Source organism: Ixodes scapularis, unplaced genomic scaffold (genome assembly GCF_016920785.2).
Source record: "Ixodes scapularis isolate PalLabHiFi unplaced genomic scaffold, ASM1692078v2 PGA_scaffold5__190_contigs__length_132052651, whole genome shotgun sequence".
NCBI lineage: Eukaryota > Metazoa > Arthropoda > Arachnida > Ixodida > Ixodidae > Ixodes > Ixodes scapularis.
Window position 1 is genome coordinate 63,243,843 of NW_024609880.1, and position 24,622 is coordinate 63,268,464.

At 46.1% G+C, this 24,622-nt stretch overlaps 2 protein-coding genes across 3 annotated transcripts in view; one reads left to right on the top strand and one right to left on the bottom strand.

Annotated features, from left to right (window-relative positions):
- Nucleotides 1-150: 150 nt before the first annotated feature.
- On the top strand, nt 151-3,027 carry LOC120840897 (trafficking protein particle complex subunit 1). The gene is made up of 4 exons (XM_040211670.3): nt 151-314; nt 497-567; nt 946-1,087; nt 2,888-3,027. The coding sequence occupies exons 1-4, from the start codon at nt 219-221 to the stop codon at nt 3,002-3,004; spliced, it is 426 nt and encodes a 141-aa protein (XP_040067604.1). The 5' UTR covers nt 151-218; the 3' UTR covers nt 3,005-3,027.
- A 7-nt stretch (nt 3,028-3,034) lies between these two features.
- The window catches only part of LOC120840898 (WD repeat-containing protein 44), a 52,541-nt gene continuing 30,953 nt past the window's right edge, over nt 3,035-24,622 (bottom strand). For both annotated transcript variants that reach the window (XM_040211671.3, XM_042294121.1), the window contains exons 15-20: nt 22,784-22,906; nt 19,869-20,060; nt 18,602-18,703; nt 9,535-9,650; nt 7,543-7,667; nt 3,035-5,109 (exon numbers count right to left, since the gene is read on the bottom strand). In XM_040211671.3, coding sequence (XP_040067605.2) covers nt 4,907-5,109; nt 7,543-7,667; nt 9,535-9,650; nt 18,602-18,703; nt 19,869-20,060; nt 22,784-22,906 — 861 coding nt within the window. In that variant the 3' untranslated portion in view covers nt 3,035-4,906. The remainder of the gene's footprint in view (nt 5,110-7,542; nt 7,668-9,534; nt 9,651-18,601; nt 18,704-19,868; nt 20,061-22,783; nt 22,907-24,622) is intronic.

A 24,622-nucleotide genomic window follows, 5' to 3' on the forward strand; every position in this document is an offset into this window, starting at 1 on the left:
TATGATAGTTGTAAACGTTACTAAGTTCATAAAAGTTTTATTAAACCAAATTTTTACTACTCTATATCTTTTATTGTGGTATTGTTTTCGCTAGTTTTGGTTAGTTTCGAGTTTTACACCTTACTGCCAACAGCTGCTGTGTGGGCTGTGCGCGCCAGTGCGCGCTGTGCGTGTGTTCTGGTGTTTCCGCCAGTGGTGTGTGGTCTCCGCATTCGGAAATGATCCACAACCTCTACATATTCAGTCGGAACGGCACATTTCTTTATTATGGAGAATGGAAGCGAAACAAGAACTCAGGAATGTCAAGAGAAGAGGTAACGTAGTCAGATGTATTTTATTCTTTATTTTTATATCGATTAAACCCTCTTGTACTAGTTTCCCCAACTTGGTGGGCGTGTTGTGGCTCGCAAAAATCCCAAGATTTCCTTAGTGCGCTTTCACGCACAAACTCCAAAGCCCTTGCATGCGTCAGATAACTTTCCTTTCTTTGTCGTAGGAGGCGAAGCTTATGTATGGCATGATCTACTCTCTCAAATCCTTCATTGCCAAGATAGCACCGACTGACAAGTAAGTGGAATCGCGCATTTGTTTTTGAGTAAAGCTATACGCACTACGTCGTGCACCTCGACCGGAAATGGCTATACACACGACGCGCAGAGCTCGTGCCATTTGGTTTACCCTTTTTGTATGGCGCGTGTATCACTGGGGAGCGTTGGGCCCGCTGCCTATAAAGCAGACACCTTTCTACAACGCTGTGCCACCGCCTCAAAACTATTTTTGACCATTCGTTTTACACGATACCCAACAAGTTTCGTGTCATGCGTACGGCAATTTCAGGTCGAGATGCACGACGTAGCGCATATAGCTTTCCTCTTTTATGAATCAGACTGACCTGCATGTTTGACAATGTCGTCTTCTACCTCACTGCATTGTTCATATTCTCAGTGCAGACGCTGGATTCCTGAGCTTCAAGACCAACAAGTACAAGCTCAACTTCTACGAGACCCCGTCGGGCCTAAAGTTCATCATGAACACAGACACAAACGCTGCAAATGTCCGGGAAGTTCTGCACAACTTGTATCATCAGGTACGGCCGCCCGAACTCCACCATCAGGACATCTTCCACTCCTTGTATCTTATACTGACAAATTTCAGGATTCTATGAAAATGTACGGCGAGCGCAAGTCCGTCTGCTTCTTATGCAAAGATACAGTGACGTAATGGCACCGAGATCTGATTGGAGGATATGCGGAACGCAAGTTCGTCTGCTCCTTTTCCACAAATTGTGGTGACACCGGAATGCCATGCTCTGATTGACTTTAATTGAAAGGTAGTAGGTAGACTTCAAAGCAAGCTGCCTTGAGGTCTACCCACTATCTTACAGTCAGAGCCAACCAGAGCACGGCGTTCTGACGGCACCACAACCCGTGCAAAAACAGGGACGTGCGCACCGCATAGTGGGTTGAACAATGCTATATGGACAACGTCATGCACCTTGACCGGAAATGGCTATACGCTCGATGCAAAGCTTGTTGGGTCTTGTATAAAACGAATTGTAAAAATGATTATCTTAAGTTGTAGCGCAGCTTAGTGGAAAGGTGTCCACTTCATACCTCCGTATGAAGCGGTCACCCAGGTTCAAACAAAAGTAGGGCATACTTTTTTTTTTTTTGGTCAAACATTTTTTTTTGTTGCACATTTGACAATATTTATGACATTTCTTTACAAATATCACTGAAAAATAAAAGAATTTTGTTGATGAAATTTCTCAGAACTTAATAGTATGGGACTACTTTTTCGGAGGTGCAATGGGGGAGCGGGGCTTGGTTTGCCGGCTGGACACCGCCAAGCGGCATGTACGGGGGGGGGCCACGTGGGTTAATAGTTTTGTAATGAGCAGCCGCGGGCTGTAGCCACGAAGCGGCGTGAATGCAAGTGGGGAAGTGGGGGGGGGGGGGGTTAGCGCGCTCCCCAGTGATGCACGCTCTGTACGAAAAGGGTGACCCAAACGGCATAATCTTTTTGTGTCCTACCGGTCAAGGTGCACGACGTCGTGCGTATACCCTTACTCTAGTGGGTAGTTCATAATTACTTACAGCGCGACTGGGACAAGGACACAGGACAAGCGCTGAAAACATAGACAGCGATGAGGGATGATAAAACAGCGGGATTATGTACAAAGTCTTGAGAACACAGAAAAGAGCCCCTTGTAGAAGAAATGAAACCTAGCAAAATGGACAATTGGGCGAGTTGGTAAGAGTTCATAATTACTTACAGCGCGACTGGGACTTGTCCCAGTCGCGCTGTAAGTAATTATGAACTTTTACCACCTCGCCCAATTGTCCATTTTGCTAGTGGGTAGGTCCACGTCTACAACTATACCCTACAATCAGAACATTCGAGATTGTCTGCCTGCTCAGAGGCATAGCCTCCTGTATACTCTGCCTGTCAAAGGTCCGTCATCTATCGCCCTCCCGTCGCCTCACTCTGGTAGCCGCGAGAGGGCACCTTCATGGAGGATCAACCGCTGGTACACTAGCTATCACCTCGTGGAATTGAGGCATCAGTGTACTTGTGGCGTCGTGTCTTTTCACATTACTCAGACGAAGCAACATGCTCTTGCAGAAGTGCTTAGCTCCAGCACTGTGGAAGCTATGCTAGCCTAGACAGCATAGCAGAAAATAATTGAGTTTTTTTTCTATAGGGACATGTCCCCACGAAGCCAATCATGTGACCAAATAATCCCTCTTACAAGGATTTTAACCGCCGGGACAAATGCCCACATTCAGCAGCAAACTGCCCCCGGCAATCTTACATGAAATATGCTCATGCCATTGACAGGCATTGTTTGACTTGGGGCCTTGACCGTGCCATCATTTTGTTCCAGGTATATGTCGAGTATGTTGTGAAGAATCCCGAGTGCCAGCTCGGAAGGCCGATCACAAGCGAGCTGTTCAGGGAACAGCTCAACTCGTTCATTGCAAAATGTTCTCTCGCCAAATAAAATCTAAAAGAAATTGTTTTACATTTTGACAGTTGCAAGGTATTACATTTATTCACAGAAGCATATGGTACATTTTGTTTGCCCCAAGGATAAAAACAAGTGTGGCTTGGTTTCCTTCTCAGATACGTCCAGTGGCATTTCTTACCGAAAAAATAAGCCATGGTGGCCAACGAGTACAATGCAACGCACTCAATTTATGTTTAACTGGACAAGTTCAAAAATACACTTTTCTCGCTTTGGAAGGCTGAAATAGCAGGCAGTATGCCTCGCAATCTAAGCATAGATATGCATCGCCTTTTGTATGATGTAATGAAACCAGGAAGAGTGGTTTTACAACTCTTTAAAATGCAAACTTTGACACAAAGCCACTTTTTTTGTGTGTGGTTTGTACAGCATTTGTTACCTCGCAAATGCCCGTTGGCACCTGCAGTAGCATGTGGATGCTAGAGCACACGTTGGCAATGCTTCAATTTACTGGTCCCTTTGTATCGAGAAATGTGCAAAAGGTACAATCATACTAAAAGAAAAGTTGAAATCTATCCGCTATCACTCTGGAGACGCAACATTTATTAAACGGAGAAAGTGGTGTGTTAATAAATGCATAACCATTGAGCAAATTTTTATAATTGCATGTACATGTACAAAACTATTTTTTAATCTAATTTGATGAGCTAATGTAACCGATTTGCTGCAGTTCATAGGTTATCCTAAATTGCAGTAGCATGTAAAGAGGTACAAGAGCAATGTTGGATTTATCATTTCTAACATGGAAAGTAATGTGCACATTTTTTTTTCTGTCCCGTACAACCAACTACAGTTGAACCTCGATTTAACGAAACCCGATTTTAAAAATTTCCCAATTTAACGAAGAACTTCGCATTCCCCGCGCAGCCTATGCGCTAGTTCTCCCTTCCTCGATTTTACGAAGTTCCCGAATTAACGCTCTTTCTCGATTTTACGAATTTCCTGATTTAACGAAGTAATTAGCGGGTCGCGGTGACTTTGTTAAATCGAGGTTCAACTGTAGTTCAACAAAAAGTGTCGCATTACACATATATAAGCCATTCCTCCCAAGTAGACAATGCAGCCCTGGTTTGCGATGCTGCACAGCAAACCCTCCCAAGTCTTTTTACGACCACCTTCCATAGAATTCTATGTAGTTAAATAAGTACATCAAAAAAAAATTTGGATCGATGAGTAAACACCCAATACATGAAAGAGCATTCCTACAACAGTTGCTCTAAATGTTTCTACCAATAAGCGATTAGTTTCGTGGAGAAAAGCAACTGCCCAAAATTCCTCCACTACAACACGAGACAAAAATGCCAAAAACTCTGAGTACCCACATCACTCTGGCATTCATTATTTCATTCAAGGGACTTCACAGGCCTTTCTTACGGACAAATCGCACGACGAAGCGCCTCAATATAAATACAAAAAAAAAAAAAAAAACGGAAAGAACAGCTCTTCGGCATGAATTCCACGATAGTTGCAGTAACCAGCTTCCTGAGCAAATTGCACGACGACAACAACAACAACAACAATGACGAAAACAAATGTTTGTCAAAATGCTGTCAAGAGTAAGAAACTTCCATTTGTTGAACGAGCTTTTCGGGCACTGTCTTGCCAAACAAACATCTGACGGACCCCGCTTGTAGGCATGAAAACATCTTGTTGGTGACCTCTCTTCACTTGTCAACAAACGCCAGAGGGTTCGTTGCCAGCTAGTGAACCCAACGTAACAGTTGCCAACAAACAATCTTCTCCATGCCAGTGGGAAAAGTTGGCCAACTGTTTGTCTTGTGTGGCCACTCACCCTGAAGCGCACCGCCAAAAGCGATTCGGGAAAGGGCGACTGACCCTAGCAGACAACCGACTAGAACGTGGCGGGAAGAAAAGGAACTAGGAGGCCGCCTTGGCGCGGGGTCGCTTGGCAAACACTTTGATTGTCCCCGCAAAGTCGGCGCTGATGATGACATAGTTGCCGCCACTGTTGGCGCCCTCTGGTGCCGCTGTTGCGGAACTGGCATCGGCGTCGTCGAGCTGTTTCAGCACTGCGTCCGGGTTTGGTGCAAACACTGCCGCCGTCACAACCGCATTGTGAGCTGTCAATGCAAAAAAAAAAGCCAATGAGTTTTTTCGTGAGACCTCTCGCCAGTTAAGACATGTTCAGACATACATTGCAGCACTAAATCGACACTAGGAACGGCACAGATGCAGTGCCGTTCCTAGTGTCGATTGGACACAATTTGGCACTGCATTAGCAAGGTCAGTGCTATTTCCAGCACTGACAAATACAGTCAAACCTCGATATATCGAACACAGATATATAGAATTATTGCCTATATCGAACGCTTTCTATATCACGCGAAAAATCGCATGCATTTTTTATCTTTTATTTCGAACGGGGTCGGGCATAAAATGTATATATCGAACTCCGCCACCCCAAATGCCCGCGCTCTTTTGTCAGGCGGCGAGATTTCCCGCAACACCTTCGAAGATAGCGGTGGCGCAAAGGGCGCTTCCGACTGCCTACACACACGCCAAGGGCGCCATTTGAACGTAGCGGCGCGCACATGCCGCTGCCTCGATAGTTCGTCACAACGTCAACGACGCACTACATTTGCCACACCGACTCCTCCTCCTCGGTATTATCGGTAGTGCTACGCGTGTGACCGTAGTTCTTTCGTGTGTCATGTTGCCTTGCGTGAGTGATGGCTCCAAACGCTAAAAAACGGACGTCCCTAACATTTGCCGCACAACTGGAAGCTATCCACCGAGTTGAGAATGGAGAAAAAAAAGTCGAGCGCCGCCGAAGCTCTAGGCCTACCAAAAGCACTTTGAGTACTCTTATGAAAAACAAGATTGACATAAAGGCCAAGGCAGAACAGAACCAGTACTCAGGCGCGCGGCGTGTACCGCAAAGCTGCCTTTGAAGGTGTTGAGAAGACGCTGCACAAATGGTTCATCGACGCAAGGGCCCGGAATATTCCTGTATCCGGACCGATGTTACAACAGAAGGCCAAGAACTTTGCATTCATTCTCGACGCCGAGAACTTCAATGCCAGTAGCGGTTGGCTGCAACGTTTTAAGACCCGCTTTAACATTGTCGGGAAGACAGCCTTGGGGGAAAGTGAGGACGCCAATGAAGAGGAAATCAAGAAGTGGCTTGATCCAGAGTGGCCCCAGGTTTTCGCCAAGTACGAGCCACACCAGATATTTAATGCGGCTGCTCCCGCCTCTGCGGTCGGTCGGCGTGCAAGTGCCGCCTGTCGGCGCTTCGCGGAGCACAACGGCCACGCGCTTTTAGCAAGTGTTTGATGCGTTTTTGATGCGATTTAATATATTGAATTCTGGCTGTATCGAACTATTCCGACATCACCGCGCAGTTCGATATATCGAGGTTCGACTGTAGTGCTGTCCAGAGTCTCTCTTCTCTGTCTCTCCTAAAGACTTTCTTCTCCCCACCTTCTGCTTTTTCTTTTCGGGTAGCCACCTTGTCATCCTTTTTGCAAACCGAGCAGTCGAGCCGTCAATTCAACAGCAATGTGCGAAGTGGCGCTGCTGTGGACGGCAACGATCTGCAGTTTCCAATCTCATCAGCAAAGGATACGACTGTTCTCAGATCCAGTGCGAAGAGATGAAAAACCGGACGGCGGGCCCGAACTGCAGCCGCTACGACGCTAATGAGTCGTGCTTGCAAGAATGGAGGAAGGAGAGCTTGTAAACTGCAAGCCGTGACTGAAGGATTTCTGCGTTCCAAAGACGAGTGCATACCTCGAGCTCGAAAAAGCGCCCACAAAGTTTGTCAGGAAGAGAAGAGGTCGCAGTCATGCCGCATCGATGGGGATCCGGCGTGACTGCGAGCTTTCCAGACGAGATGGTGTGGAATGGTTTCGAAAAGTGCCACATTGGCGATCACCTCGACAGCATGGATTACGACCCTTCCTGTGACGTGAAGGCACCTTAGATAGCTGCGGCGACCCCAGCGACGGGTGTATTCAGAATAAAGATAGGCTTTCTAGCGAGATCTGCACATTGCCTTACGTGTTGTGGGTTACATGCAAGCCATTTCTCGATTTTTCCGAGCAGCGAGTCGGGGGTCCGGGTTATGTGCAAGGGCGGGCAATGCACGCGAAAATACGGTGACTCAGATTTTGCGTTAATTTCTGGCGTGGTGCGGCACAGTGGAGGTGATCGTGTTGCCCCAATAGACTGGAAAAGGTAGCAGAAGTGGAGGGGATGGAAACTGCCCTTTCCACATCTGCACCTGCCGCATTCTTTATGCTGTACTGGCCACCCGCCAACGCGCGTGTAGCTCGCACGTGCGATGCCCCACACGACACTCCATTGCCTCGGTGCGTGCTCCGCGTCATCGCACGGAAGAGGGGGTAGGAAAGGATGACGAGGTAGCGCTTTGGAAGGCCGAGACTGGACGTGAGTGTCGGCTGCATTTCTCGTTAGATGCAGTTCAGCATACCACAGTCCACAGACCGAAAGACAGCTGCAAATTTTTTTGAAGCAAGTAAAATGCTCGCCTTTGATTCCCTCCCAGTAGTCGTTGCGGTCTCGCCGCGCCGAGGAGAACTTGTAGTCGTGGTACGTCTTCCAGATGTAGATGAACTGATTCTCCGAGCCGCTGATGATGTAACGTCCGTCGTGACTGGGAAAAGAAAAAATTGACTTCTTTGTTAAATCTCAATCGTTTTCAGTTCCCGTACAAAGAGCGAAAGTTCACTTTTTGTGCCTATAGGGAACCAACACAGTTGATGATGAGGGAAAGTGGCCTCGCCTCTCTTCTCCTCGCTTCGGTTCACCTGCTTGAGGGGACGAAGCGAAGAGAAGAGGGAATGAGAATCACAACGTGACACGTCTCGTCAACCTTGTTGGCCGTCTTCAATCCCGCACTTATTTTCCAGCAAGCCAACCGTCTGAGATATTGTTGTACGAGTGATGTTTTTTGGATTTTGCAGCGTCCCGTCTATTGCTTCAGCCTTGTTTTGTGAGCTCCAAATTTCAGTTCAGCATCCCTTTAAGCAGGGTGGCACCCAATGGGCAGTGATGGAAGCGGCATTTGACCTTTTGGAGCAGGTTCTGTAGCAGGTTTTGGAGCAGGTTCTGTAGCAGGCGAAAGATTGGTTTAGAGCAGCCACCTACGCTTTTTGGAGCAGATGCCAAGGTATTTTACCCTTGAAAATGGGTAAGGGCTCCTCTCTGATACTGGAGCATATTACTTATTACGTTTTGCAATAAGAGTAGAAAGGTTGCAAAGGAACACAGAGCTTGACAAACTCCCCGAGACTGTGGGTAAAAACGACATATACACTAAAAAATCATTTTGCATGTGCGTCTTTCTTTTTTTCCTTTCAGCGTATGTGTTGTTTTTACCCGCAGTCTCGGGGTTTTTTGTCATGCTTAATATTGACCAGCTCGTTTGGAAAATAGCAGTTCATTAAGAGAGTTTTATTCAATGCTCTCAGACTCTAACCTTACGCTGGTATGTGTCTTCTCTTCCGCTATATTCGAGAAAGTGAGACAAGGAGCGATGATTGGCACCGAAGGAAGTAATTTATCGAACCGACTCGCGGCAACGTGGTCCTAAGCGTTATCTGCATTGTCGCGGATATGTGGGACCGCGCTACTAGGTTTGACGTCTCCTTTGAGATTGCCACTGCTGTTGAGATAACCCTTTAGTTACTTGAACGGTACCTCTGTTAGTAGCTAGCACCCCACAAAGTGCCAGCAGGTTACCTGCTTATGAAGATGATTGCCTGCACACACAAGCAGATACTATAGAAACCTGCCTTACATCAAACATGATAACCCCTTCCTATCACTCTACTATTCTGTACAACTTTCTGTGGCATTTCCAAAGAGAGGAGGAGTGCAAATGCGCAGCTTTAATCGGCACATACCAAAGTTTTGTTATCACTTTGCCGGAATCATTAGCAAACTAGAACTTGTGCACTAGCCCCGGTGTAGAAAGCTCAGAAGTTAGGAGGTACTACATTGAATCACAACACAGTAAACACAATATATATTCAGAGGGCTAAATATCTAGCAAATCTGTCAGGGGATCTCTTTTTAGAACAGGTTACCCAAAAATGAAACTGGTAAACTGGTCTAAGATTCCCATAACTAATATGATGCAAATATAAATATGCACAAAGGCAATTTATGAGTGCAATAAAATTTCTGGAATTGATGTTTGTAAAAAAAAATTAAATCAGCACAATCTAACTGCTTCACCTTCCAAGCATGTTGGTAAAGACCTATACTCTGACCATTTTTTTTTCAGGAAAATATACCATTACCAAGGTCCTTCACTTGTCCCGCCTCCATAGCAAGCTTTCTATCTGCGATGACGCTCTGGTGTGTCATGAGCCTGGAGAGCACATGCGCAGCCGAAGCACAACGTGAGGCAATGAGCGCGCGCCAGGGGCCGGGCATCTAAAAGAGGCGTTCCGCCGTTCTAACCCCGCCAGCGACTGTAGGAATAGAACGTGGACATTGAGTCGAGAGTGAGCCACCTGAAGGAGCCCTTGATCTGGCTGCTGAGGTTGACGTATCCCTTGTACTTGCACGAGAGCGACAGGTCCCGCAGGTCGTACAGCCGGATCCTTGAGTCGTTCGACGTCACCAGGATCTGCGGGAGACGAATTTCTCGGTTACGATACCACGGCCATGGCACGCCTCCGACCGGCGTGCTCGACGTCCCGTTCCGCTTACGCGTCGAGAGCGGTCCCCCAGCGGCAACGGAGGATGGTGCAGAAGCAGGTCTTAATGATGTTCGCAATGACTAGCCCGGGTGTTTGACAAAGGAATATGTTACAGTGGAGCTGTTAAGGGCTAGTTTCCCCAGTATCGTGTCTGTCCTCAAATGACCTGATGACACAGAACTCTGGACAACTACCGCCATCTATAAGCGATGGTGGCAATCTTTCGAGCCCTTCTACTCTGGCTCTCCGACTTGCAACCGGCCATTTCTTGTTTACTTCCTCATTAGCACATGAAAAGATGCCAATGAAAACTAGGAAAGATAAGGCAATAAAAAAATGGAGTGGTTCCGTGTTAATCCACGGTGCAGTCGCGACAACAGCAACGACGCATTGCGGCAAAGTCATTGGGCATCGGCGTCGCGTTCAGAACAAAATAGTATGCATTTGTTTTCGTCCGAATGCTTTTGTTTTGTTCCGAATATTTCTGTTTCTTTATTGCTTCGGAGCGTGTGAAAGCGCGTCTCCCCGCACAAACTCTTGGCATTGACAGTGCTACAGCGACATTTTGTTATCGGTTACCTTTTTTACCCCAGAGAGTATGTGCAATGGGCATAGGGTACTACAAAAATCTCGAGTTTAGAGCGGGTTATTAAAAGGGCACTGAGACATCAAAATCTTTTTCTTTCTTTTTTTTATTATCCTAAACGATTGACAACGATGCTGGGACATTGCCCTCAAAATTCAGAACTTGAGAATTCAGTATTTGTGAAGTAAAAAAACAATTTCCAAATGCCGAATTTGAAGTTCCTGCGCGATCCGTGCCAGTGCGGTGACATCAAATATTGCAGAGCCCTGAGAGTCGACTTTCTTTCACGCCTCCACCTCCACTCCCATTGCGACCCGAAGCGAGGAGGTGAGGAGCGGAAGGGAAGTGCGCCTGCAGACCGAGGAGAACGAGGAGATTGGGGAAAACTGGTTTTATTCCGTGAGTGCCGTGTCACCTGCCTATCGCAGCGAGCAGACGACACTTGACATCTGAAAGACTGCCTCGGAGGAGTTACAACTGAAACTACGATACACAGACATCAAACCCAGTTGACGATTTCCTTTTAGAAGTCTGAAAGGTCGTCGGGCACCTAAAAAAGACCACTTCGTTCGATTCCCCGACTCACCGATCATCCTCTGCTATGTGCGTCGAGCGCCGCCATGTTTTCCGAGGGAGGATACAAATCCAGGAGGTGACAACACACCAGACTCCAATTTTTGGTATTTGAAAAAGAAGGGCGGTGGTGCGTTCTCAATTGCGTTAAAAAACATGTTTTACGATTGCCATTATTAAATGTTATAAAAATGTTGCCTACAAAGCTTCTAAATTTCACGATTTTTGACGTCACGAATCAAAAGAAGCGAGGAGGTGAAGAGTGGGAAAGAAAAACAGTAAAAATAAAAAAGAGCATGCGCGCCTAGGCAAGTTTTTTTTTTTTTCGATGCGGTATTCTTTTGCTTGTCTATAACTACAACTTGCATCGTTTTAGACCTTTGGCGGGTCAGTGCCCCTTTAAGCCGTGGACTAGCTCGGTGGCAACGCCTCGGCTTTGCACGCGGCGGACCCAAGTTCGATTCCAGCGAGCGACAGATAATCCGTTTTGAGGATTTCGAAACATAGACGACGAACGCGCTACATCGCCAACTACAACATCAACAATGACAACAACTACAACTACTATAGCAACAACAACTACTACAACATTAACTACAACATCAACAACAGACGTCATTTCCAGTGGTCGGAAGAGCCCATAACAGCTATCGCTGTAAAAGAACATCAGATGCTAAGCATGTGAGCCAAAACATCTTTTGAACCTTGTCATTAGCACGTCTCCACTGCAAAGCCCCAAAGCAATATCCCTGCTCCATTTCACTGCAGGTAGGAGCACAGGCTCCCCCTTTCGTGCAATTGAAACACATCTCAAAGCAAGATGCACGTACTACCCTACTACCGCTGTAGATTAAATAAAAACTAGAAAACTATGACAAAGAGCATGCAACTTTCTGATAACTACCAAAAACAGGGTTTATGCTGATATAGAAGACAAAATTTCAAGGGTTTTCAAGGACTTTCAAGACCCAACCAAAACATTTTTAAGGACCACATTGAGAGCCATTACAGTTGAACTCCGCTTCAACGAATATTTTTCGGTTCCCTGTCAACGGTCCATAGGAGTCGATGCATAAAAATTCTCACAACAGCAAACACTGTTTCTTGTGCCGTTCCGCTTGAACAAATTTTTACAGAGCAATTCAAACTTCCAAAAGTTTAATTTTCCGTATGGAAAACAAACTTTAAGGCACTTTGGTGCATTTTGGCAAATAAAACACACCTACTCAAGTTTAAATCACGTGTTGAACCACCAAAAACTGCCACTAATAACCGGTACCCGAGCGCAACGTTGACCGGGCGTGCAGGCCGCCATTACTCAATAGCGACGGCGATGAGGCTGGCAAGCTTCCTTTCCTTCCTTCGCTATTGCACCTATGTTGGTTGCATACTCTTGGCTTGATAATCCTCTGCTGCAGACTGTCCAAAGCCGAAACTCAGACATAATCTTTGTTTTGCCGGTTTTTTTTTTTTCTCAGTACAGTATGTGGGCTTTTTGGACATCTCACCGCCAAGCAAAACGCGGAGGTTTTTATCTTTAGAAGATAAAGCTCGCATTCTGACCGAACCTGCAACGAGTACAGAGGAAACCTGTCATTGCGGAAAAGTTAAGAATTTCTCTGAGTTCATTGTCGACGATCCCAAAGTCAAAAGATTCAATCGAAAAGGCTCTTGCGTCGGGGACATTGGTTAAGCAAAAGAAACTGACACTGTCGGCGCACGAAGAGCTCAACAAGGCTATGTACATATGGTTTGTGGAGACAAGGGCGAAGAAGATACCCATCAGCGGAAGCGTCGTGCAGCAGAAGACCTTAAATTTCGCTCCTGCTGGAAACTGACAACTTCAAAGCTAGCACCGGCTGGCTCAATAGGTTTAAGGCCCGCCATGATATTGTCAGCAAGACACTTAGTGGCGAGTCGGCATCGGCAGACACAGGCAGTGCTTCTGCTTGGATATCTGTACTCTACCATTTCAGGTATGCCATTTTTTTGTGAATTTCACAACAACAAAATTTTTGCTGCAACAAATTTTTTCTTGCGCATCGTCAATTTTGTTGTAGCGGGGTTCGACTGTACTTACACAAAACAGAATTTTAACCAAGTAAAATGTAATATTTTTTGCATGAGACAAGTTATTAAAAGGCTTTGCTTTTTGCACATACTTTCTGTACTTTTCGCCACGCAAACCACACCACCCTAAGCCTATTGTCCGAGCTACGACAGCAACTTCTGACCCTGTGCCAGAAATAACGCAAAGGAGTGGTTTAGATGTGGATCCGGCCATGTCCTTAGGAACCAAAACTGATTCCCGTGTGGCCAGGCACTCAAAATATCTGCTAAGTGTTTAAAATGCAAAGGCTTCCCTGTAAAAACGAAACGAGAATTCACGAAGTATAGATTTCTTGGCACACGAAGTGGGCGTCTTTAAACTCAAAAATCGAGGGTTTTAGAGGACCCATATAAATTCCAGTACTTTCAAGGTCTTGAATATGCTACTTTTAAATTTGACGGTTTTCAAGGAATTTAAGGACCCGCATGAACCCTTGCAAGAGGATACAGCCTTTGTCAAATGTATACAGTCAAACCTCATTATATCGAACACAGATATGCAGAATTATTGCTTATATCGAATTGTTGTTGAACTGTCATAAGAATTACATGCATTTTTAAATTTTTTATTGCAAACTGGGTCGGTTGAAAAATTAATATATCGAACTCCGCAACGCCAGAAAGCGTGCGCTCCGGAGAGAGGCGGCAGGCTTTCCCGCAACACATCAGAGGATAGCGGTGGCGCAGCGGGCGTTTGTGACTTTACAAAAGCATGCCTGCGTAAAGCTTTATGCCAATGGTGCTGGAAGCGCCATCCATACTCGGCGGCATACGGGCTCAGCGTGCAGTCAGTTCAGTCGTATCGCGAGCATCGCCAGTGTCGGTTTTTTCATTCTTTTGCCATTGCGTCAACCGTGTGTGGCGTACTGATGCCGTCAAACGTAAAGAAACGTACGTCGCTGACGTTTGCGACGACGCTTAAAATCATCAGCTGCATTGAAAAAGGAGAAAAGAGGTCCAGCGTTGCCGAAGCGTACAACATACCGCAAAGCACTTTGAGCACGCTGCTGAAGATGAAAAGTGACATCAAATCGAAGGCTGAACAAAGCAAACACTGCGACGTACGCTGTGTTCGGACACCGGCCTTTGAAAATGTGTAAAGATCACTTCGCAAGTGATTTTGGACGCAAGGGCTCGGAACATTCCGGTGTCGGGGCCGATGCTTCTACAGAAAGCAAAGGACTTCCCGTTCATCCACTAAGCACAAAACTTCGCCGCAAGAAGCGAGTGGCTCCAGAAGAGATGGCTACCGAACCTGGCCCTTCAAACGCTGAGGACCCCGCTCTGCTTCAGACTTCGGGCGAAGCTGTGGCCGACTTTACGCCGCTACCACGGCGCAATCGACGGTAATGGTGTGGCGCTGGTGGACTGTTTAGAGACCATAAGAGTGGACCGTAATAAGGCATGCGGTCAACTCCGAGAAGCAGTCTACAGTGCAGCAGTTTTTTTCGCCGGAATAAATAGTTCACCTTAAACGCATCACGTGAGTAGTCATTTTTGCCGCTAGCTTTTTCGTGATTAAATCGCGCTGCACTTTGATGCGTATTTGGTGTAATTTTGTATATTGAATTTTGCTTATATCGAATTATTTCACGGTTCTCGCACTGTTCAATATAACGAGGTTCGACTGTAGAATCCACTGCACCCAAGGCCGGAGCAGGCTCGCTTCCATATAATAGCACTGCTATAGTTGGCATAGCTGGCTGCAAGGGTTTTGAGAACGATGGGGAACTTCGCTCTTGCACCGCGCTCATCTTGGCTCTCCTTAAAGGGAAGATGGGGCGGTTCTGCATTTGGGGAAAAAACACTTGAGCTGTGTTCATTCGGCTGTCAGAACAACAGATATAACTCTTATATTTCAATGCGATGCGTCAAAGAGCCATAAGAGCAATTTCAAAATAGGACCGAAGCCCCGCCCCCCTAGCCTTGGGCAGCCAAAAGATCCGTTAAGGACGTCACGTACAGTGACTGTCTTTTGCATTTTCTCGCGTTTAACAATACTTGTGCAGCAAATGGTTTGGGTATTCGGGTTCATGGGGTAAAAAGCCACTACAATTAACTTCTAACTCATTTTTTTCAAGGAGCTCCGTAGCTTGAAGCTTGGAGGGTCTACTTTTAAGTATTTGTGCCATGTCAAAGAAATATTGAGAGCATGTTAAACATCAAAACTTAAAAGGCTACACCAGCTTTCAACCCAAAAGGTTTATTTTTTTGAAAAGTTACAGCCTTATTCGTTGAAAAAAAAACAAAAAAAACATGTAGCTGCGCCAAAGGAAAAAACCTATCGTTTTAAAATATGAATAAAATAGCACAATTTCTTTGTTGGGATATAACGCTGAATGACTAAACTAATCGGCAATAGGCTTGAAATAATTTTTAAGGCCATATTTCATGTAAAAATTAACTTTCAATAATGGCATCAATTTTTCATTTTTTTTTCTTGCTTCACAAACGTCAACATTTTTGTGTGAACAAATACAAATGTGCGAAAACTAAGCGCATAGCCGAGTTCTCCAGTAAATTTCATGCCAGAAAAGCCATACATTAGACATGGGGACGCTTAACTCATCGAACGATAGTTTTTGAGATGTGAAAAAATGGTGAAAACATGAAGCAGAGAAAAACACGTTGGAAAGTTCAAACAGTGGGCTTGCCATTTCATCTAAAATGCTCCAGGGGCATATGTCACTCCTACCTCTGCACGATCCCTCTGTGCCTTGGCCACAGTTTCCATCTTCCTTTTTTTGGCGGACATCTTGGAGGACTCGAGCGCTTTCACTTGGGCCACCGCAACCTTCATCTTGGTGGCCCTCTCTTCGTATGATGCTTGGTAGTTCCCTTGCTGAATGCCCATTCCCAACAGAGCTTCCTCGATCCCTCGAGGCCCCAGGTTGAACTCGAGGCCTGCAAGGGCCACGGCACACTCCACAGTCTTGAGGGAGGCAAACTCCACCTTGGGGCACCTCTTCCACACAAAGGCATTGAAGCTCTCATTGGTATTTTGAGTCTTCATCCTGGAACACCTCTCCAGCAGATCCCTCCGTGACAGGCGGTTGTACAAGGGTACCATCTCCTTTGTAATTTCCTTGGAGAATGCTGGCTTATGTGGCCGGAACACAGGTGGTTCTCCTGCTGCCCCGAGGGCCTTGCTCCGATTATAATGGCACCAGGAGTCCCCGCCAGTGGGACAACCTACATGCCTCGGCTCCTCGTCAGTGGAGTAGGAGTGCAAAAGGCTTGCAAACACTCCTCGCTGCATGACCGTCACGTCGGGTGCATTGTCCTTTAGTGAACAGGCATAGTAGTTGGTAAGCTGCTCCATTTTCAGGTTTGTCAGCTTCCCTATCCTGCCTAGTCCCTTCTTTGTTTTCTTCAGGGCTTTTAGACCTGCATACATACGCTTCGCGACATGGTTGACACAGTCCTCTTTGTTGATTTCCTTGTCGTAGAGCTCAAGACCAGCTACCTCAGAAAAAGCCTTGCTGTCGCCATCACACAGCATAGTGGTGTACTGCCTGAACGGCTAAAAATAACAGTGGCTGCCTCCACTTCCATGGCACCGGCAGACCCATTGACGTTCTGGCAGTTGGGTCGGTGGTCTTCCATCCCTTCCGTGTACCCCTCTGTGCCTGGCTTTGGTCCCTGGGTGCACAGATGGCAGTGCACCCAGGGACCAAAAACAGGCACAGAGGGGTACTACAGCACAGGATACTGTAGTCCAGCACAAGACCACCTTCAAGTTCAAACACGACACCAACACCAAAGTGGGACGTGTGGCCATGTTTATGCCAGGTTCCGTCGTACATGACGCACACATGTAGAAGTTCCCCGTCTTTGGCGTTCTCCGTTTTTCGCAGTGACTGCGCAGCGGTCCTCATCACATTGCCAGTGGCTGCCATGGCAGCATCGTGAACCTTCGCGGCAACTTTCTGGGATGTCTTCAAACAGATCGGCGGCGGCATATTCATCCCAGTAAGATGAGTTAATTTTGTGAAGCTCATACCACAGTCACGTGACGAGAGACCAATGCGCGCTGCGAGATCGTTCTGTCGCGTATCACCAATATTCACCGAGTGTGGAGCTCTTGCGACTTCTCCGCAAGTTGGGCACAGGACAACAAACGCAAGGAGGACACCTTCCCGGTCTAGGACAGTTTGAGAGAAGATCCTGCGCACTCGGGGCACAGCAAAGCACTCACTAAACCTTTGATGCAGGACACGCCAAGCGAGCGGCAGCTGTTGAGCTCTTCACCTTCGGTTAGGCCTAGCTGCTTCTCGGGGTCGTCGGGCTTGTTGGGCTCAGAACATTTTGCGGGCGCCTTTCGTTGCATCATTGCAATCTTCCGCTCGATTCCAGTGAGGTCGTCTTCGCTTGAGATTTCAGTCACCGGCAAGGATGATGTGGACGCCAATGGTCCCGGGTGACTTAATTCTTGATGTTCGGAGGGAGGCAGCGAAGCGATGGGCAATTCCAAGGCACTCGGCGACGGCGGAGCGCTTGGAAATGGCGAAAATGCGCTTCCTTCGTCTTCCTCGTCCACTCCCTCTTCACTTCGAAAACCGCTTGCGGCCACCGAACTTGAACGGTGAAGGCTTCTTACGGAAAGTCGCCGGCATCGTAGTGATAGAAAGTCTAAGAACGGTCAAGGGCACGTAGAGCAGCTAGCAAACGAAACAACGACTGACAGAAATCGTGCACTAGCAGACGATTATGACGTCACGTGGCTCGTCCTAGCGAATCAGGGCTCTGTCTGTGTTCTGCGTTAATTCCTCGTTTGTCCTCGTCTCTTTGTGCGCGATTTTTAGCCATGTTCAGAGCTCTTGTTTTGCCAGCGTGACCAATAAGAGCATGCACAGCTATGTTTTCTATGGGTTTTACGGTCTGTAAGCACGATATCACAAACAATGCTGCGAACAGAACGAAAGAGGGCGAGTTGCTCATTCCAACAAGGGGAGCCTGTCCGTGCTAGTCCTAAGAAACGCAAAGGGAGCGCGCTTTGAAGTAGCACATTTTCGTGATTGGCCGCGACTTCGGCGCACACGTGCGACCGCCAGCGCGTCGAGAATAATTTATTTCGGAGTAAATACTTTACTTACAGGAATAAACTTTTGGACAGCATTCTTTATAAGATCTAAAAGCTGGTCAACCTATTTTCCAAAAATGTGACTTTCTTTTAAAAAAAAATTGCGATTCCTAGGTTGTGCTTTCTTAATAAATGATCAACATCAAGACGAGTTCAACCAAAGAGCGAAATGCTGGAAGAGAGACTAAGACCGCTCCATGCAGCCTGCGTCCATTTATTTTTCGAACTAGCGAATGCTTTGTGCGCCCCAGCTCACGTGCCCATGCTTCCCGTTGGCCTCTCATCTTCCTAGCTTTATTCCACACCAAGTTCCACCTCACTCTCAAAACCCTCGCAGTCAGCTAGCGGCGACTGCAAGGGTTTTGGATGGGAACAAATTCGCTCCAGCCACACACGCGGTAGGCTCTACACTGCTGAAAAAGCCTGTACATGTTTTCCTCACTCTGTCGTCCAGCAGTATTTGATTTGTACGCTCAAAGGTTCGTAAAACCCTTTGAACAACAGGCATGCAAGTGCAGCCAACCCACCTTGTCCTCCCCCGGCATGGGTTCGATGCCGCTGATCTTGCGGCCCTGCGCATTCTTGCCCCTGGTGGAACGCACGTGGATCTGAGTGTAGTATTTGAGTTGCTGTGGAAGGAGGGGGAGTTGGAGGTTTTACTACACTATTAAGATGGAAGCCTTCATGTTACATTTTAGCCATAATATAATTACACCTAGATGCAGAGACCATACGTTTCTCTTAATTCCCCAGTCTTCGTCCATTTCCAGGTGGAAGTACACAACCCTGCTGCAATTGATGATTAATGGAAACTAATTGGTCTTAATAACGAAAAGCGTTAACTGATTCCTCACTGCCAACTTCATTGAATCTCTCATATTACCAAAGTTCTCATCTCAATTGCTTTCTCTATTTTAAACTGCTGAAGATTCAGCAGGCCATTCTAAGAAAAAAGGACACAGTGTACATTGCGCTGCATGCATATATTTTTTGCCCTCTGCGAGACAGAAGGAATACAAGCATCCCTTCGCGACATCGAGAGAGTTCGTCATAAAGGGGACCGAGAGAACTTTGGAAGGACTTGACAAGGCTGTCTCCTCACTTTAAATTATAGCACAGAAGAGCTACTACGAGGTGCATCTTCCCGGTTGAGGAATTGACCAATTAATTTATATAAACATAGATGTATGTGCACACCATCTCACAAAAATTCTGTTACACAAAAAGCATAAATTAAAAGGTCCCAAAACGTTTCGAAGCCTTTAACATTCAACAGCAAGCTGCAAGCAATTGAATGACTGCACCACGTGAATTTGAATCCTTTTGTTTGGAGATCCAAGTGCTTATAGAGTCATGTCTCATTATGTGGACACCTCCGTTCCCCCCCCCCCCCCCCCCAAAAAGTGTCCATAATGTGAACTGTTCATAATAATGAAACAAAAATGCATCTATTTACCCAGCTTGTTCCCAAAAATTGTTGTCTATATAGAGATAACTGTAAACTGTCTATTTTTTAAACAAAACTTCAGCTGAAAGTAGCACTTTGCAGCATCATCTCTCTCCACTGTTTTTATTTTTAAGTAACCAGTTCCGAAATGTGTACGACTAGCCCAGACTCTTTTACTGCTCCCTAAGACACTCGCACAAAAGCGTAGCCTTGAAAAGCTCTTTGTTTCATTCATTAGCAATGCCCTTTGTCAATCAACAAAGTAACAGGCACCAAAGCAATACAAAACAAGAAAAAAAAATTACTCAAACACTGAGCAACGTAGAAGCCATGTGCTACTATGTCACCTCCGTGTTGTAGAAGACGCATCGGCCGTCGTAGGAGCCCACGACGGCGAACTTGCCGTTCTGGCAGAAGTTGGCAGCCGTGATGAGCTTGGTCTGCCCATCCAGCTCGTTCCACAGAGCCACCTTCTTGTCCGGAATGTTCCACAGCCGCAGCTTGCCATCCAGCGAGCCGCTCAGAAAGTAGCGGTCGTCCTGCAAGGGCATGCAGGAAGCTTTTTGGAAACGGAACAAGCAACGAAGTACCGACAGCAGCCAAGGGGCGAGAAGGGTGCGTGTCCCTCTAGAGCAGGGGTCCTTAAACTTTTCTATGCCGGGGAACCCGTTCCGGTAACGGAATTAATGCAGTGGAGCAGTACCGTAATAATGCACACCCATAAGGCACATACTTCTAGGGAGTGCTTGGCACATAGTACTTATGCATCACTGAATGCATAATAGGCATCAGTGGATGCCTAGGAACCGGGTTTGAGAAGCTGTGCTTTAGCAAAAATGAATGTACCTACCTTAAGAGAAAACAAAAAAACCTAAATTTTTTCGAAAAAATTTGTTTTTCAAATTGAGGTTTTTGAATCTTTTGTTCAACAAAGTAAAAAGTAACAAAGTAATAACAATATTGAGGTTTTTGAATTTTTTGTTTGAAATGACCATTCCGCAATGTCGTGGACTCTGCGCGCATTATTCAGACGCAACTAATGGTGAATTCCACAGCTAGATCCGGAGCGCTTCCCCAAATCCGCGATTGAGGCAAAATTTCACTCCGTGGGACATGCCTTAAATTGACGAGCGGAAGATGAACTCACATTTTTGTAGCAACCCGTCCGAGCTGCAGAAATAACACGCGACACAGGCTGGGCGAAAATATCCGTACCACAGAGCCTGTGTCAAAAATAACAAGACGTTCACGTTCGCCACTGTCAGATACCTTTCGGCCGCCTCGATGCGGAAGGGGCATGCACAGCGATCGCCACTGGTGGAATTCAGATTGTTTGTAAGATTTTAATAAACACAGAGGTAACAAACCATCACTTGATCGGTCGATGCCTAATCTGTTTTTGATTTATTGCACGAGAAAACGCCTCTGGCATGCAGTGTAAAAAGGTAAACAATCTATGGCTGCAAAATGAAAGGCCTAACCTTCGGATTATCTGTCATACTTTTTCTCGTTTTTCCCCTCACGATCGCAGATGTCACCGCTTACGATTTGCCACGCTAAAGTCCCCGCTTTGTATCCCTGATCTACGCGAGGTAGAAGCATTCGAGCCGTCACAATCCCACACGCATCCGAAGAAATCCCACTAGACGGCCCGTCCGGTCCCGCGACCTAACCAACCTCACCCCACATGCGCACCACCAAGTCAAAGGAAATAACGTAGCGCACTTCTGTCACCTTCCACCAAGCTCCCCGAAAACCCGCGGAAGCGTTTGGCTATGTTGGAGGCGCTCCATGGGGCGGGCGCTGCCAGAGATCTACTAGCGGAAGAAGACCAACTCGAGACAGATCTGCAATTGGAATATGCACGCTCCAAATGGAGCGCTTTTGGAGTGCTCGAGATCTGCGCGTGGAATTCACCATAAAATAAATCTTGCGCCGTCAATATTGCTCTAAATTTTTTTTTTGCATAATACTTTTTTTACATAAATGTCTTAACTAATTTGTTAAAAAAAAAACTTTTTTTTTTCTTTTTAGTGGTTTTTTAATGAAGAGAAAGAGAGAGAGAAATGACTTTATTGAAGGTCAAATAAAGACACTAGAGGTGCTCCTTCGCTAAACTGACCAGAGCCAGCTAATCAGTGACACATCTTCTTGTGCAGCTATGTAAAATTAACCTGAAGAGCTGAAAGTATTCACAATACACCTGCCTCTGATGTTAAATTACCGTTGCAAATTTCATTCCAATCACTTGAGTAGTTCAGAAGTTAAATCTCTACCCAGTGTCCCCCCCCCCCCCCCCCCCCTTAATGCATCTCACATATAAAGTGGGGAGACAGAAAATGTGTAGGGCGTTTCGAGCTGCGCCAAAAAAAACGCAAGTTTTAGTAATGTCGCACGATGTGAAGTCACGTGACAACCCCGAGACATTGCATGACCCGACCCCACGTGATCACTTAGCTGGTGTCGTGTGACGTCGCGTAACGTGACCACCCGTCATGCTAATCAAGTCGCGCGAACGCTGTCTGCTAAACTTGGCGGGCGTGTGGTGGTGTCACGCCTTCCTTGGAACTACCAGCCCCTTGAAACGCGTTCTGCATCAAAATTTTGATGAAGGAACGTTTTCTGCGTTTCAACCTCGAGAAACAAGCTTTCTCAAAAAGCCATATTTAACCTGTACCAAATGTGCAAGTTATTATGGGCAGACCAGGGTCTCTGGTATAAAATAATTTCCAACCACAATCTATTTCATCCCGTATTACTTTGAACTAGAGGGCCGTTTCACCCTCCGCTCTTTGCTCGACCTCAACATTTTATCGACGTGCACATCGACCAATGTATTCTTGACTGACCCCTCGCTGAAGGAATGTTGAGCTTGACTGATTCACACACATTCTGCTGTAAACTATCCCAAGAACCATACCCAGACATACAACACCACAAACACACTGTCCTAATATATGCAATGTGAATAAAGAAAAAAAAAGCAAATCATTCAGACCGCCGTATTTTGGCGAGTTGATCTCAGTCTGACTTTTGGTAGCTCCAGGCACTCTCCACAACAGCCCCCCAAAAGCGAAGCGCGGGGTGTGGCAGGTTATGTTCACACTTCTCACTTCACGGTTGGTTTTGTGGCGTTCTTGTCAACGAATACCGCAGTCTCATTGGCTGCGGAAGAACAACGGGATACTCTAGACCAACCACACCCCGCAATTCTTAAGCCGTCAGAAACTATGGGTTAGCGCAGTTAGGTCCGGCGTCTCACCCTCGGATGAAAAGCGATGGCAGTGACGAAGTCGACGTGCTGGAAACAGCAGAGGCACTCGCGGCTGCTGATGTGCCACAGGCGAACCGTCTTGTCCATCGACGAAGACAGGATGAAGTAGTTCTGCACGAGTCAGAGATTGCCACGAGGTGGCCGTGGCTCTCGCACTCTAAATAGACCCTTTCCGAAAATGTGAAATGATGCATATCTTATGCGCAGTCGCCATTAGTTGGTCTCGTCGCTTTTGGCGTGAAGCCTGGGATTGTTTCCGAGTTTGCATCATGCACCTTCGCAGCGGAATGCGTTTCGATCAGAGTACCTACATTCCGAAGGCTTAAGAAGTGCTCAAAGCGCATTACCAACTAAATGGCGGCCGCACATATTCTATGCATCATTTCAAAAAGGGTCTATTGCAACCACGCTCTTGTCATGCCTTAGTGAACCGCTTCGATACTTCGGCGCACCATACCCTACAGAAACGCAAGTTCGTCTGCTTCTTTTGGAGGGGTCATGGTGACGTCAGAACACCGAGCTCTGATTGAGGGATAGGGGGTGGACCTCAAGGCAGCTCGCTTTGAGCTCTACCCACTATCTTTCAATCAGAGCCAATCACAGCTCGGCGTTCTGACGTCACTGCAAGCTCTGTGCAAGAAGCAGACGAACTTGCGCTCCGCATAGTAACAACTGGATGAAAACGGCAGGGCACCTCTTTCGAGCGCCTATCCTCCACAACCGGTCGGTTACAATTTACAGACGGTCCCCAAACTGTAAATGCTAACGGCTCACAACGAAGAGTCAACCTGTATCCAAATAAGTACCGTAGCTTCTCTAAACTGTGAGAGTCCATTTGAAATCAACTGCCACGAGAGTCGCTTCCCGTCTTGTACATGGGCCTTCAAACGCCCGACTGTCCCAGATTACACTTTTTATTTTTTCTCCTTGAAGTTCCCTAAAAAATGTATCAAGGCCAGTTCACATTTTGAGTTTGACTGTGATTAAGTGTGTTGTGACCACTAATGACAAAAGAATGCATTGGCACCATCCATTAGGTAGCCTCAGAAGTGCATGTAACTGAACTGAAGGTTTTGCAGTATTTGCGAGGTAAAATCTTCACACTACGAGAGACTCATTTATTCGAACTCCAGGAAGCCACAATTCTTTTTTAATTATCGGAAGTTTGAATTATCATAAATTTATCAAGATACGACGAAAGATAAAATTATGATTTGTTATATGGATGGTTATACATACAAAGCAAATCTTCAATGATTTTCTCTACACAGGCCTACTAATCATATGTCACACATGAAAAATCGGTAAAACTATTAAGGGGGGACACTGCCCAGAAAAAATTTCTGCAAAAAAAGTTGATTTCGAAAAATGACATATTTACTTACATCCACCAACATCTGAGGGTATCCCCAGAAATTTTCATTTGTTTACACTGCATAGTTAATTTTTTATAAATTATTTTCTGTTCACCGAAGCTAAAGAAAAGGTAGGGTTTGGAGCACTTTAAAGGCATTTTTCTCCGTTCCACTTTTCAGGTTAAATTCCAGTTTAGTCAATCTGTCGTTTGATAGTGGCAATGCAGGGAAGGCTCGTTCTTCACTTTTCCTGACTGAAATTTAATAAGGAGTACGCTATGAAATTTTTTTGTCACTTTACGGATGTCTTTTATAAAAAAATGGTGACATTGTGTTGAAGACACAGAAGACCAAAAATGTGACCAATTTTGCAGAAGAGAAAATTGATAGAAATCAATGACTTTTTACAAAAAACTTTCCATAGCCGCACCTTCTAGGCATTCTGCTACATATCTAGCAAATAAAAATCTTG